The 16,205-nt window shown below is 37.6% G+C and overlaps 1 protein-coding gene across 1 annotated transcript in view; it reads right to left on the bottom strand.

Moving 5' to 3' along the window:
* The window catches only part of GLIS3 (GLIS family zinc finger 3), a 174,763-nt gene that overhangs the window by 116,252 nt on the left and 42,306 nt on the right, over positions 1–16,205 (bottom strand). The window contains exon 3 of the mRNA XM_080370950.1: positions 14,094–15,219. Within this exon, the coding sequence (XP_080227076.1) occupies positions 14,094–15,219 (1,126 nt within the window). The remainder of the gene's footprint in view (positions 1–14,093; positions 15,220–16,205) is intronic.

A 16,205-nucleotide genomic window follows, 5' to 3' on the forward strand; every position in this document is an offset into this window, starting at 1 on the left:
CAGCTGTCAACTGGAATTTCAATGCAGGTTTAGCTAGATCAAAGTCTTGTTTACAGCTCTAGCACAGTCAGCTTTAGTTATTCTTAGAGGGTATGGTGATACCTGGGACTTGATTTCTGCTCAAATTATTTCTGAATCATCCAGGATTTTCAAAAGGAATCTATTATTTCTGTGAAAGAATTAGTGCCTTGCAACTCAGCTATCTGTAGTGGCCTAAACCTGTGTTACTTTCCAATGCACCTCTAGCGATCTAATTAATGTTTTGCCACCTGTATGCCAGATGGCATAATTCCTCTAATGGATGAGAGAAGAATTCGTGATGCTCCCAAACATCTGGGTATTCTGAAAGATTACCGCTTAAACTAAAGGGCACCTACACTAAGGCTAACATATTTTTATTACCACAAACTATGAAGACTATATACTTGTTGAGTAGCCAAGACTGAGATATTTTGGTTGCTGTTCTAACAGGCAGTAAATTGAGCCAGCATGTTTTACACAAGAGATATTTTATGAAGAGATATTTATAACAAACAAAACCTGAGCTTTCTGAAATTGCAGTTCTCAAAAATCAAAATGTCTGTTTACATACACCTTATGAAGCAAAACTAAGCAAACCAGGTTTCAAACAGCTTCTTTATATAAGAATGTGATTCATAACTATCTCCAGATTCTAACACATACACCTGTGTGGAAAGGCAACGAGGCCAAACTTGACATGTGCTGGGACGGGTGCCCTGTGAGATAGGTGTATGGGCCATGTACTATATGTACCCTTGCATGCCTGTCAGGATGCATGTCATTAACTTTTCTTGAATAATGAAACAATGGCATGTTAAAATCCACCTGACCTCCTGAATACCACCAATAAGTTGTTCCAAGTGCTAATGACATTTTCCCTACGAGGCCACATTCAAGGACGGTCAGGTCAGGTGTTTCACTGTGAAGTGCTTCAGGCCCTACAGGAAATACAGCAGAAACACCCTGGCAATCTTTGTTGCAAGGACAGTGATAAAGCTCTTTGCTGCTTCCCTACCCTTCCATCTCATTTCACAGTTCAGCCACAAAGCCCTTAGCAATGATCAATAGTTGATTTATAGTAAGGTTCAGTTTTTGCACCATGGGAACCAATGTATAAACTTTACAGATTCAAGTGCATTTTACAAGGTCTTGATTAACTAGGAAAAAATACTTCCAATTTTTAACAGTTTGGGGTTTTTTTCCTAGCAATTACAATATCCTCCAGAATTCCTCCAGTTCCTATCAAAAACCAGGGCTAATCTATAAAAATTGCCATACATTTTCAAAAGCAGACTTACTGAAAATCACCCAGAATGTTTTACAATTCTGACAGTTCCTTCTCATACGTAGTCAACAGGTACACTTGCGAGCCATTGAGATACTAATACTTCACAAGTTACCACCTATTAGTTCAGTTGTATTAACACTATATTTATATAGCCGGTCTATTCCAAATGCAAAATAAAATGCATTTCTGACCTTAGGAGCTGTAGTGGACTAAGCGTTCAGAAATCATGATTTACCGTGCAGGTGGCGACTAACATGAAAAACTCTGATAATACAGTCATTTGAAACTGAATGCCTGTATCTGTACATTAGCTCACCTTCTGACACTACAAAACTTTGTGTATAATTATGTCAGCAAATGAAAACTACCGTATTTCTTCCTAACTTGAGAAGTTCATTAGCTTCCCATAGCAACAATACTAAGAAGCTTAGATGATCAAACATTGCTAGCAACTCTGGTATGACCAGAACCAAAGACAGAATCTCAGAACAAAGCATTTTATCTTATCCCTCAGGCTAATAAAGATGAAAATATTAAAAGAAAATAAAACAAACAAATAAATACAACATACTGTGTCTGCTCCTTACCAGAGACAGATGTGTTTCATTTACTGTTTTAGCTTTCCAAAAACATAATATTATGTGTCTTTTGTACACAGGTCAAATACTTTACAACTTCCTGTACAACTTTAAGTAACATGTTTAAATTATTTTCTTCATCTGCATTTGTTTTTGAAGTGGTGACTGTTTGGGGAGGAGGGTGTTATGGCAATGACACAATATTTTATCAGATCATTACCCTGAAAAAAAAAAATTACTGTAAATTTATACAATGGACAATTGTTTTTCTGGGACTCAAGTCAAAAAAGTCAAAACATTTTTCTTTCTAAAGAATTTAATCAAAAAGGAAAGTCTATCTGTTAATAAATCACGTTCACAATTCATTAAGAGAAACTGCATTTTGTCTAAACTTTTAACTTCAGAAGGAAAAAATATGCAGTTTCTGGAAAGTCTACTGATCAAGCAAGCCAAAATACTAAAGAGTTAATGCAAAGTACCCCGAGTGACATTAAAAAATTGGAAGAGTTAAGCTATTTAATTCAGCTTACTCTTACCATACAAAAGGATTTTAAAAAGTAGTTCTTTAAAAAAAAAATAATAATAAAAGCCTTTCAATAAAAATGAAAATTCGTGCAATACATAGCACCACAGGGTATATATACCAAACCCACAGCAACGAATCAGATTCTAAAACACTAACAGAACATTTTTTGTATCTTCTCCAAGCTCACTCCAGAGGTAAAACAGAGTAACTGAGTTTGTGATTTTCTTCAGAACTTAATAAAGATGACCTTCTTGTTTGTATGCCTTACATCAGGAGTTCACTGAGGGAGGCTCTAAGCATCACTAAGATCATACCTATATGGTCTTACATAGACAGAAGTGAGCTGCCTCTGCCTAAACTCTGAGCTTGCCAGATTCATGCCAGAATAGATCCAAATAACATATATCCATGATTAATGCTGTGGACTGCTCCAACTCCACTGAATTTCACAAGGACTGTGAAAAGAAATCTTCACAACTAATACAAAATTAACTTAATCCTGTCTATAAAGGTTGAAAATTGAAAGAAAAAAATGCAAACTGCAGGTATTCATAAAACAAGAATAGCCAAAATTGGTACCTTGCCATCACGTATGATGTAAAGCCTGCTAGCCTAATTTTCTTCTATTCCTTGTGACACCATGTCAAAGTCATACTACATACTCAACTCCTTCCTCCTCATCCCCAGAGAAACGAGCAGCAGCTGCAAGAAACACCCCATGCAGTCAGCAGCCTGTCTAAGAAGACACACCACAGCACCTGTTTCCAGTCTCTGCCACCAACACAGTCTGCTGTAGAAATGCTCTACATCTGCACACCCCCAGACATGCTCTCTGTATCCTCACCTGAGGTGTGACTCCTCCACCTAAAGGGGAACACGCAGCTGCCTCACCCTGCCGCAACCTTGTATTGTGTGCTGGGAGCCATTAAAGGCCTCATGCCTCACAGTCAGATTACATGTTACTGATACAAAAAAACAGTACCTCAAGCTAACGCCAAAGAGACAGATAACCTACTTGCTTTTCTCATTTTCTGGGAATATACATAGAGCGGGTTTGTCTCACTCTCCTTCCTTTATGAAGACTGCATATTTACTGCAGCAGCTTCTCATAGTTATTTATCCTTAGTAAAGCAGTTCCTTCCCATCTTTTGTTCCTCTTCACAAACTCCTAACATTTTTAAGCTAAATTTGTATCAGAACTTCACAGTCATGGAAATCTCTAGGGGCTGGATGAACACAGTTCTCCTTCATATAAGCAATCAAGAATTCTCCTTACGCAGCTCACTTTTAGTCTTCTCTGTCTCCCTCAAGTTCAGAGAGCGTCCAGGTATACTGTTTCCTTGCTGACCGTTTTGATACCGGTTTTGCTTGATGGTAATGTAGGGTCTGTCACACCAGCAAAATACAGCATAAATAAGAAGGATATGAACATTTTAGCTTTAATTCAGCAAGCCCATAGTGATGGATTAAGTGACCCATCTCTTATACAGCAGGAAAAAAATAAAGTGCCCAGATACTAGTATGATGAAAGTAGTGTAAGAACTGAAGTTAGTGCTATGATGATTTCATTTTTGCTGTCTTCTAAGCCTTGCAAAGACTATCTGCAACATATGACCACTATGCATCTTGCACTGGTAAGCATAAAGTAAATTTAAAAATAACTCCAAAGCTTCCCCATTGTGTGTGGATGAAAGATGAGGGGAGAAGATATGTTTCCAACAAGGCCACCACTGTTTTTCAAATGTGTGATGATTCACACTCAGTATTTGAGATTAGTGTTGCATTCAGTGATCCTTCAGCAACTCTTGACCAGAAGCAGAAGTAGCAGACCTCTGCCTTCAGAAGAAATGTCAGCTCTCGGAAATATACATGACAGACTTTTGAGAACCTTATCACAATTAAAGCAGATCAACAATCTTGCAGATGGCTTACTTTTAATTTGGAACCAAACTCTCCATGATGCACTGAAATGCCATGTTCACAACCCAAGCTTCACAGAGGTCTATTTAACTGAGTTTAACAGTCTGAGTCTAACTGGCAATATATTTTATATTATCAATCACCCTGCCTGCAGAGCTATCAACTATAATGATTTCCACAGTATTTGCTCAATCTGTATGTCTTTCCTTTACAAGTTATGCGATAATGGACCCGCTTCACTGGTGCAGACAGAAAATCAGTGTCACAACTTAGTTAATTCACACAATGGATTCAGACCACATTTGTCCAGGCATTCAAAACCCAAAGTCCTTGTGAGTCAGTCAGAGCTGGGCAGCCTTGTTTCTCAACAGTGGCTCATTTTTTAAAAAAAGCACTCTCAATAATCTTTGCAGTCTCAACGTAGATATTCCTTAATACAGTTTACGCACAGCCCATTTCTTTAAACAAACAAAACAGACCTCATGTTCATGCCATCTACCAACTTCTGTAACAGATAGCCATCAAACACCTTAAACAAGGTTTAAGAAGTGTGTCTGAATCACTTGGAAACTGTAAGATCACAGGACTGAAACTTTGTCATATTAATTATGTAAAGCCACTGGAAAGAAATCCATGCATTTTTGCAAGCAGGCAAAGCAGGCTTTTGATGGAACAAAAGAAGCCTTGTCTTTTTCTATTATCTGATGACTCCTAATTAGAATCAATGATGTTTTATTGTTGGCCCAGATAAGCTTGTTTGCATAGCTGTGATTTCTTACAACAGAAATCCGAATGTTTCTAGGAAAACATACATACATCAGCAGTATGACAGACCTTGAAGAACAGTGGCATTGCTTGATGTTTACATCTGAATAACCTTAGAGGCAATTCTGCAAATGTTAAACAGTAGAGAATACAGTAAAGCCAAAGCAATTTAATGTTGTTTGATTTTATTTATAGAAATGTACGAAGTGTACCCATAAAGGCATGCAGTCATCTTTTCCTTGACCTTGTGCCAGCTGATGACCAACAAAGCATTCAAAGAGGGAGAAAACAGAGGGGGGGGTAATTATTTATAACAACTCTTTGTATCAAGCACACTGCTTCATGGACAGATGAGGAACATCACATTTCAACATTTCACGCAGAAACAGCTCCTAAAAAACTTTCTTGACACAGTGTCATCTCTCTAAAATGATTCACTTGTGATTTTCAACTTTGTAATGATGTGTGTTAATTCTCAAAAGCTGAGTACTTATAAAGTTGCTATATATCCTAAAAAACGATGGTAAGAAAGTATCAAACCTAAATCGAAGCAGTCTTTAATAGACAGGAAAAACAAGCACTCTGAGTAGATAAAGGTGGTATCAGAAAACAGTCACCATGTGGCTATACCAATATTTATCAAACCTAGATGCATTGAACAGAGCTAATTGAGTCCCATGGCAGTTCTAGAAAACACAGTCACAGCATCCTCACCAGCTTCTCTCTGAATTTCCTTTTCTCAATTAGTTCAGCACTCTAACATAGTCACAGACTGAACCTTCACAGTGATCACCTCTAAAAAGACCTCCCTGTTTCCATGTGGCCTTGTTCAGAAAGGTCTGTTCAGCAGTTATTCAAGCCCTGTTAACACAAGATTAACAGCAACTGCATTTCTCTAAGGAGGACTCCACCGCACCAGCTGTATTAGTAATATCCCTGTTCAATAAATCATTTTTAGGGAGAGCCCACTATAAGCATGTTATGAGCAGTGCTTAATCCTTATACTGTCCAAGTCCTTTGGAAACCTACCCTGCGAGCACCTATCCATAAAAGTAGGCAAGCTTTTAGCATCTGATGAATGCCACCTCAGCTCACTGGGACTGCAATGGCAGTGGAACAGAACCGCTTCAGGGCTCAGAGCATACCAAGCCAATTCTCGACCTGCCTCAGTGTTTGGGATACTGTGCTGAGGCTGGGAGGAGACCTTACTGCTCCCTACAATCACCTGAAAGGAGGATGTAGAGAGAATCTTTTCCCAAATAATAAGCAATAGAATGAGAGGAGATGGCCTCAAGTTGCACATGGGAAGGTTTAGACTGGATATGAGGAAGAACTTCTTCACTGAAATGGTTGTCAAGCATTGGAACGGGCTGCCCAGGGGGGCGGTTGAGTCACCATCCCTGGGGATATTTGAAAGACCCATAGATGTGGCACTCAGTGACATGGTTTAGTGAACTTGGCAGTGTTAGGTCTACGGTTGGATTCCATGATCTTTAAGGTCTTTTCCAGCCTAAATGATTCTATGATTCTAAGTAAATATGTGTATAAAGCAGCACTCAAGACATGGCATTGAAATCAATGGAATCACTGAGTTTGTGTCCTGACTTCAGGATTCTGCCTGAAAGAATCCCACTGAAGTCTATGAGACTATGGCTGTGGAACTTACCCTTTAAAAATTCACAGGACCGGTCCCTTCCCTTGATCCCTTTAAACATGAAGTCAGTAAAAATATCTTAAACTAAATCTGAATGCTGAAAAAAATGTCAAAGAATATCTTAGCATCTCCAAAAATTTCAGAATATATTCATTTTGGTTTGCAACATATTTAACTAGTACAATTATATGTGCACAAAAAGGTACATGGCATTTACCCATTTCTTAATTACTCTGTACAAATAAACCCATGATGGTTCTATGATGCTTAACTATCAACATTTGTTTTTAAAGGCAAACCATCAGACTTAGATGTTCGGGAAGTTCTCCACAGAGTGCCAGAAGCATTAATTAAACCTCTAATCCTTAGGAAAACAGTGTCAATCACCTAAAGAAAAGCCAATAGTATGTTTATCTTTACTTAAAACTGTATTTCCCTTCGGAAAAAGTAACATTGCAATGCACAGCATAATCTATTAACTAGTTCCCTCTACTTCTGTGTTTGTTTCTTTAAAGCAGAATCATTTTTTTGGGGAATGGTTTCTGTCTATTTCTGTTGTGACTGTATCATAACTTGCATCTTGTGTTTTCCTGTGAGATATTGTTAGGCTTTTCTATCAGCAAACAGAAAGCTTTATAATTTACTCACTCTATTCCTGATAAAGGTCCAGTCATCAACCAAACAGGGATGCTGAAAATCAAAATTAAAAGTGGCAGAAAAGAGCAGAAGTTATCTAAAAAGAGCTTATGACTTAGGAGACTAATCAAATTTCCAATTCACACAAACATGCTCCAAAACCACAACCTGAGCATTAGCCCCCCAGTTTTGAATTTAAATAATTTTGTAATTTAAAACTCTAGTATTAAAAAACAAAACAAAATGACAAAATAAAAACAACTTCACATTTTCTACAATTGAAATTTTGGCAGATAAAAAGTTTTGATTTGGGATTCTACATTTCAAGTAGATGAAATTTTAAGGAGTTCATAGTTTTAGTTTACCATTTATTTATAGTTTGGCACAGGAATGAAAAAATCTCAAAAATGTTCCATTAAAATCCACAGGAAAATGAAAATAAATAAAATACAATCTTTGTGCCTATGCACAAAGAGGTAATAAATTAGAAACCTTTCCACACAAACACGTCTGCAATTAGGAATGTTCATTGTTATTTTTTGATACTTCACAGTCATATTCTGGCTTACAGTGAAACTAAGAAGATGCCTGTTTGAAAAAGTTCTTTAAAAATCTGTCTTAAATTTTCCAAATATCTAAGTCAAAAGGGAAGAAAAGCTGGTTCAAATACCTAACAGGAAAATCAAATTATTCATTAGAAGAACAAGCATAAAATTATAGGTTTCATAGATTTTATTCTGTAACATGGAATATTGTTCTCTGGCTATCGGTTTTCAACGTCATCAGTTCTACATCTGCATGTAGAAAAGAGTCTGCTTTGCATTTTTGAATGCATGAAGAGATGCTTTGATATTAACGGTCAGTAGTTTGGATAACATACGCCTTCAGGTGCTCACTGAACTCAAATGGAAGTTCTGCATCTTAAGCAGCCACAGGAAAAGTACATGCCATTACATTTTTAACTACAGATGCATTATGTATTTCATACTGGAAGTATAATATTAAAGAACATTATACCATTGCTGAGAGGTAAGATTTATTAGCTTGGGCTAGATGCCATCTGATGTGATCACATGAGTTTGAGCTGTTTGCGAAAGCACACCCACAATTCATTATTTGTTTTTCCTTTAAACAGCTAAAACATCATAACCAAAACCAGTAGGTTACCAAGATTGCACAAGACTGTGAGAGTTAGGAAGCCATAGCTTTATGGTTGCAAATTAAATCTCACCTTTTCTGTGTCTATACACCATGATATAGTCTAATTACTCCTACATCTCTGCCTTTTCCATGGTATTTCTGTTTCAGTTAGCTTACCGAACTGGTGACAAAAATGGGCAACAGGCAACTATAAACTTGGTGTTTTCTAACTTTCAGCAACTTGACTCTACTAATAAATTACTATTCTTTCACCATATTTAAGACTAGGTGCTCAACTGCTACTTTAGCATAGTGAAAAATTCTTCTGCAAGAATGTAAGCAAAAACAAAATAAAAAACGTTTATAGTTTCTATTTTTCTAAGATTTCAGCACAATATAGGATTTGATATGGTCTTTCTTTATCAACAAAAAACTGTCATGTGCTGTATAAAATATATAGTACCATACATATATAGTTCCAATATATATGCCATACATAACACACCATTTGAAGGCACACTGCTAAAGCCTGAAGATGGACAAGAATTCCCCATCATTTTTACAGAAGGCATTTCTGGTTTTAATCAAAATTTCATCTTGAATACCATCTTCCAAACACGTGTTCTTCAAATACCACACACACACACCCCTACCTAAATACTCATGCTCACCCAAAGATGTTTACTTGTGTCTCAAAAAAGTATTATACAAATGTTTTAAGTTTTATGTTATTTTTTTTTCTAACCATACCTTCTGTTTCACATGCTTAGTAGGTTGATGTGTTATAGGATGGTTTCAGATACGCAGCAGATGTTAAATGGATGTTGCTTCAAATCTGACAGGAATACTAGCCATTTTATTGGTTTGAATTACATCAAGCAGCTGTGATAAAAAGTGCAGTGTATGTATTACTATCCCATACGTTAAAATACTAACAGCATTGTGCTGAAGCATAGCTGAGATCTTAGAGAAAGCAAAAAGACTGAATGCAGTTTCAAAAGGGGAAGCATTCCTACTGCACCTGACTGAAACTGCAAAGAGAGGCTAAAATTTATCTCTAGCAACATGCTCTTGTTATTTACACCAGAATAAATATGTTAAGCTTACTGTTTGCACAGCATGACAATAAGGCTAATTAAGTACCTCTTATTGCAGCTGAACTTGAGAAGTACAAGAATACTCACTTAAAAGAAGGAACGCTGAGTAGAAAATAACCTCACAGGTACAGCCAAAGAGAGCAAAAGGTCACCATTTGCCAATTGCTACTGTGGAGTTTCCACAGCTACTGGGAATTCTCTTTTTTTCGAACACAGAGGAAATCTGAGGGAACCTCAGATACCATTGTATGGTAACTGCTTGCAAACGTTACAGGTTTTACCTCAACTACTCGTATACTAACTGCTTGCATTTCAACATCAATTCTTCATTCATTTTTTTTCTTTAACTTATTCCTACAAAGTAAAAGCTAATGCACAGATTAATAAATAAATACACAACACATTCAAACGTGCCATACCTACTTTACATAAATTTTAGGAATAGATACTAAATATATATTACCATGCCATGAACAATTTTTTTAGTCTTTAAACCAGGTCACTGAAAAGAAGAATGCATTCCAGATGTAGTAAGTTGGAATAGAACCTGAAAGATATTTTAATGAATAGTAAGGTAGCCCAATACATTTTAACGGCTATTTAATGAATTCCTATTCCCAACAAGTCAACCTCAGGTGAGGCCTCTCGCATGCAACTTCACGCAACTCACATGCAACTCTTCAGCTTCACAAATTTCTATGTAATAAAGAAAGGCCAAGTATAGTCACGTACTTTGGCTTCCCATATAAAAGAAAATACAGGACTCTATGAAATTCATGCTTTTTGAAATTAAAGTGCATTTTTTAGAACAAGAACCAGTCTTCTGCAAATGGGCAGCAATGAAAAATACACCATGGTTTTTCAGTACACAGAGAGAGTGTATTGGATCAAATTGCCAAGACCTAACCTAAACATGCAGCTTCAGCAGCAAAATTCAGTTACAGCTGGAAAAAAAGAGTGTGATTCACAGGAAAACAGCAATACAAAACAAATCTATCAGGACTAGTATGCAATTATTTTCTACTCCACCCTACTTACCTTTGTACAGAGGGACAAGTATGTTCTAAGTTTTGACCTTAAGAATGCTTGCCTTTAAGTTCGGATCTCATTATCACAATCATCATATGATTTTATGTGCTGCTACCTCATTAATACTCACTCTACAACACTTATATCTTCCAGAATTGAAGACTGGTCATCCAGAACAAGAAGGAACTAATGACTAGACTATCACTTGTAGCTATAATTCATCACTTCAAATTTTTGTTACATAGATAAAAAGAAAATAGTTCAGATGTGGCAAAACAAATGCTGCGGTCAAAGGAATATTCTGTGTCTGCATGGCTCTGATTTGAACTATAAGCACATCAGGTACTGCAGTCCTAGTTGTTTTTCAAGTCTTTTCTCAAAATACATGATTTCATTATCACAGACCAGTAACAGAGTATAATAAAATGATTTTTGAAGTTCAGCTTATAATTAGTTGTGCATCTGATTCCATATAATCTCTATCAGTGTTACAAGGATACGACTTAGAAGTAACCCTGACCTTGCATTACTAAAACTTGCAAAGCTTGCTGAACTGTCACAGCAGTCTATTGGGATATACAACACAGTATTTACTGGTACACTTTCAACACTCATCTGCACAGAAACAAGTACTGCATGATAAATATACTGCCTAGGACACACTGCAATATAAGCTTTAAAAAAAGAGAAGGTTGCCTCTTGCAAAATGCTAGAAACCAGTAACACATACAACGCTCACACAGTGACTATTGTGTGATGTTACTAGGGTGACTAGTGCAACTGGCTGCCTTTGAATACAGGGTGTTTGACACGTCACGTAAGATAGTTCTTCCCGAAGACCTATTACTTCTGCTATACTCTCTGCAGTAAATCTGGTTGGATCACATAATAGGTGTGTATTTGGCGTTTTTCCTTCCTTTCCTGGTCTACTAGACTGCCTCTTATCAGTCGGCAAGCTACACTGGATGTAGACTTCTACTTTACAAAGCTTTTACAGAAAGAGGCATCCTACACATAGAACCAGAAAATAAATTATAGAAAGACCCTAGCTGGACAAATAAAAGTTTATGAATGGATTGTTCCGATTTATCACTTAAATGCATAGATTGATAAAGGTTTGGTGAAAAGCTTCAGATTTATTTTGCATACTTTTTTATTATCTTTTATTATCTTGCCCAGAGTGTTCTCCCTAATACCTCACATAAAGTCTCAGCTTAAAATGTTGAATTGTATTGATTGGATTGTGAATTTCACTGCTTGGTGAGAAAGGTATGAAGTCTGGCTGAAGTACAACTTCCTAAATATATTGAGACTTCCAGTCCATGGCCCCTTGGCATTAGAGAGCCAAGTACATTTTTCCAGATTCACACCATTTATGAAATGGTAAAGGATGAAAGCAGCAAGCTGTTTCACTTAAACCCAGCTAAAGAATGCTATTTCTACATGCTTGTTCCAGGAAAGGGGGCCTATATTCCATATTTACACCCATATTATGAGTGTAAATCATATCACTCTGAATATTTCTACATTTCATTACACTTCCAAACATGAAAGCAAGATAAGCATGTGACTGTTGCTTCTGATATGCAGACTTCTTGGCACTATACACGAATACTAGCTGAAGTTCAGTAAAATTAATTACACTTTTTTAATATTTATGAAAGCAATCACTCTTTGAGAAGCTAATATAGACACCTCATTTTTTTGTGACAAAGCATGACTTGGCACAGACTTTACTTTAGGTTTAGTGATATCAGAAACATTATCATATGAAGTACCCTATCTTAAACATTAATATATTTATCGCCACTGAATGATGATTCATTCCTTCAAAGCCAAGGACTTCTCAAGGAAGCTTCATATCATGAGACGGTCACTGTAAATACTGTTTCTGAACAGGCAGGGCAGGAAGCACAGAGTGCTGCTAGCAGAACTTTTCCCCAGTCTTACTGGATCCCTCATTGTAATTTTCCTAGAAAGCCCCTGGGTACTCAGAATTACTCTTTTTTCAGTGCTCTTTCACCATTCCTTCCCTCTTTTCTTCATACTGTTGCCTATTCTCACTCATCTGCTGACATCTGTCTCCATCTCTTTTTTTCCATGTGCTATTCCCTTGAAAAATTACTTTCTTGACTCTCTTTCCCCACAAAGCTGATGAGAAATCCCTGAGGAGAAAGTGAAATTAATGGTAAACTCTACTCCAATACAGCTGGAGAGCAGAAAAGAGAATATTATGGAACTTAAAAAGAATATTTGGAGTTCAAGCTCTGGTGTGACAAAAGGGAAGGATAAAGAGTCTTCCTTAGTGTCATGACACAATCTCTACCTGGTCCTTTTAATTCAAGAGAGAAATCTGGGAAAACATCCACTGTTTGTGAAGGAGGTTGGCCCTTTGAAGTGACAAAAGTGAAAGAAAAGAATTTCCTCTATCTATTGTACAAGCAAACGTCTATATCATGATAAGAAAATTACACAACTAGGCACACACTGAAAAGACTCCCAGCACCAATTTATATTTCACAACATGTAAACAATTTCTTTTTCAAGTCAATAGTAATCAGCACTTTTATTATTCCTAGAAATTATATACTCATTGTTTTGCTATGTTACACTGAGGATTGGAAACAGCATAGGTGAAGCTGCTTTCTGCTGACACTAGATAAGCACTTAGCAAGGGTAAACTAATTGTCATCCAAAATACAGACTATATGTGACGCCAATCAACGGTCTGAATTACAAAGATGATGGATGGTTCACTGGAGTCTAAACACAAACTGATTCTAGGGTTTACTGGTTAGATTGTTAGCCCATGTGATACATATATGACTGACTGACTTGCAGTCACCCTCAGAAAAACAGCAAGAAAACAGGGGTTGGACACTCACTGCTAGAATCTGTGACCAGATAAACTGTTACATGTTTTATTCCTACTGTATTCATGGAAACAGGGCTGTGGGCCTGTTTTTTCTTAGTAATTAAACAAATTTGCCTTAAAAAATACCCAGCCCTTCTCAGTTTCTCATGGTAACATTATGCAAGATCCTAAAAATTCCTCATGTCAAAAAGGAGTGACACAACTAAAGGATATTTCAAGATAAATTGTGCCATTTATTCTGTAGCACTTTTCCTGCATATATCCTTCATGGAGGTACTTAACTACTGATGGAACTTAAGTTTTGCTTTATGAAGATCTACCATGTCACTTTTGCAGTCTACAGTAGAAGTTTATAAATCTAGAAAACAGAATTTTCTTAATCATATCTGTTAGTACATATCAAATTAAAGAACACCTTTCCTTTCTACCTAGGTGGAAAAATGGAGCAGTCATTCATTCACACAGACTAGTTAAAAAAGCACACCATTAACTAGGAAAAACACTTCTATTTTCACGGGTAACAGAGAGCCTTTTACTGGTAAGAGAGGCAACATTCACACTTACCGTGCATTTGTTTGGCTTCTCTCCCGAGTGGATTCTCATGTGAATCAGCAGTTTATAACGGGCATTAAATGGCTTGTACTTTCGTGGGCACCCTGCCCAGAAGCAAGTGAAGTCCTCTCCCTTCCTCTGATCTACATGGATCTTCTCTATGTGCTGCACAAGTTCCTCTTGCTGGCCATACAGCGCACTGCAGTCAACCCAGTGGCAGCTGTGCTTGCCATTGAAATTGTTTGGGTCACCATCTTCATTGAGCAGGGTGCTGGGGGAAGAAGGAGGCGCAGGCAGCAGCTGAATGAGACTGGGGAGGCTGTGTGGATGCTGGTGCTGCTGAGCATGGTACGGTGGGGGTGGCCCTTGTGGAGGTGGTGGTGGCAGCAGGGGTGGAGAAGGCATGTTGACCGTACAGCCTAAGAAGTCATCCAGGTGTTCGTTTTTCAGGATACCCACCACCTCGTTGTCTGCAGGTGGAATGCCCTGCTGGATTGCCATGTTCCGTGTGGTGGCTGCCTGCAAGCTGGCTTGCTCCAGCTGCTGCATCCGCTGATACTCACCAGCCTCATTCTCAACATACCCTGGAAAGGTGATGTTGCCATTAGCCATGAGAAGGTCTTTCTGGGCAGTTGGAATGGAGCAATTTTGGGGTATACAGCTTCCTCTCACTCCCAAAAAATGTCCATAGACCTCAGGCTGTGGGGATACATTTGCTGGTGATGTCCTGGAGCTGTTGATGTAGGCCACCAGAGAGGTTGGGGATGTACGGATGATTGTATTGAAGTCAATCCCAATGCTGTCAGACAGAGGAGACAGAGAGAGCACTCTCTTTTTGGAGCGGGCTGCTGGAGACCAGGCTGAGGAATGGTGAGGACTAGAGCAAGTGGAATGCTTATTTTCCATTCCATGTAAGTAGGACGGTAATGAGTTAGAGACGCAGTTACTGGACACAGATGTTCTGGGTGAAAAATTTAAGAAGTCCCCCAGCTCACTGCCATTTTGTAAACCTTGGTCAGGAGGAACAGAAGGAAGTGCGCTGTACCCACGCGACCACTCTTGCTTAACACTCAGTGTGGACTGACTTTCTGACAAGCTTAACGTCGTAGATGCCAGAGACTCACACGACAAGAGCGACCTGCAATAAAGTAAGTAAGCAGTTAGACAATTCAGTGGTGGTTCTTCTATCTTCATACGCACATAAAATTAAAGAAAGGCTACATGTGAGAAAATCTCTCCCTAATTCCTTGTACTCAAGTTCAACACTCTCAGTTAATTTAACAGTATGCATAAATGGGCAATACATATATAACAAGGTCACTTAGGAAAACAACTTTAAAACTTTAACATTTTGAAGAAAAGTTGCTGTAAAGGTTCCTCATACATCAATGCAGAAATCAATGCAAATTTTTTCATCAGCTGTGGTGTAAATAGGTTTGGGCCTCTGAAGCCAAAGCGTTATGCTCCTGCCTTGTATGAAACTTGTATTTATTTGAGTTGACTATTATTTTTACTGGCTAAGAACAGGAAGAATACTGATCAATAAAGAATAAATATTTAACGAATTTGCCAATGGTAATGCATACAAATACAAATAGTATTCTCTACAGAAATAGCTCAATTTTATAAATACAGATAATATCTAACTCTACAAAACAAACAAAATAAATGAATAATGTAGAAGAACCAGTTGAAGGGGTTTATTAAGTTTTAATCTGATGATGTATCTGCCTCCAAGTCAGCAATCCAAATTTTTCAAGTAAGTGTAATCTTGCTGTTATCATTGGCTTTTCACAAAAATATTATGAAACTTGTTTATGCTGCAAACGTCCTACTGGTAGATTTAAAAAAAAAAAAACAAAACACTCATAAGGTCTTAAAAACATTGTTTTCTACAGAAAGGTATAAAAAGGGAAATACAATGACATCAGGCTCCCTGATTCATGGCTGCAAATGTTGGGTAAAGGCCAAGTGGATTTACGTCTTTATGTTTCCAGTTCACATCTTGGCAGACTTGAATTCCCTATCGGTGTATTAATTTCTATTTTTAAGGGGCCCTAACAGTAGAAAGAACCCGGTATGTATCTAGATAAACTTGGAAATCTCACAGACACAGAAGCTTCT

This window comes from Falco punctatus, assembly GCF_963210335.1.
Source record: "Falco punctatus genome assembly, chromosome: Z".
Taxonomy (NCBI): Eukaryota; Metazoa; Chordata; class Aves; order Falconiformes; family Falconidae; genus Falco; species Falco punctatus.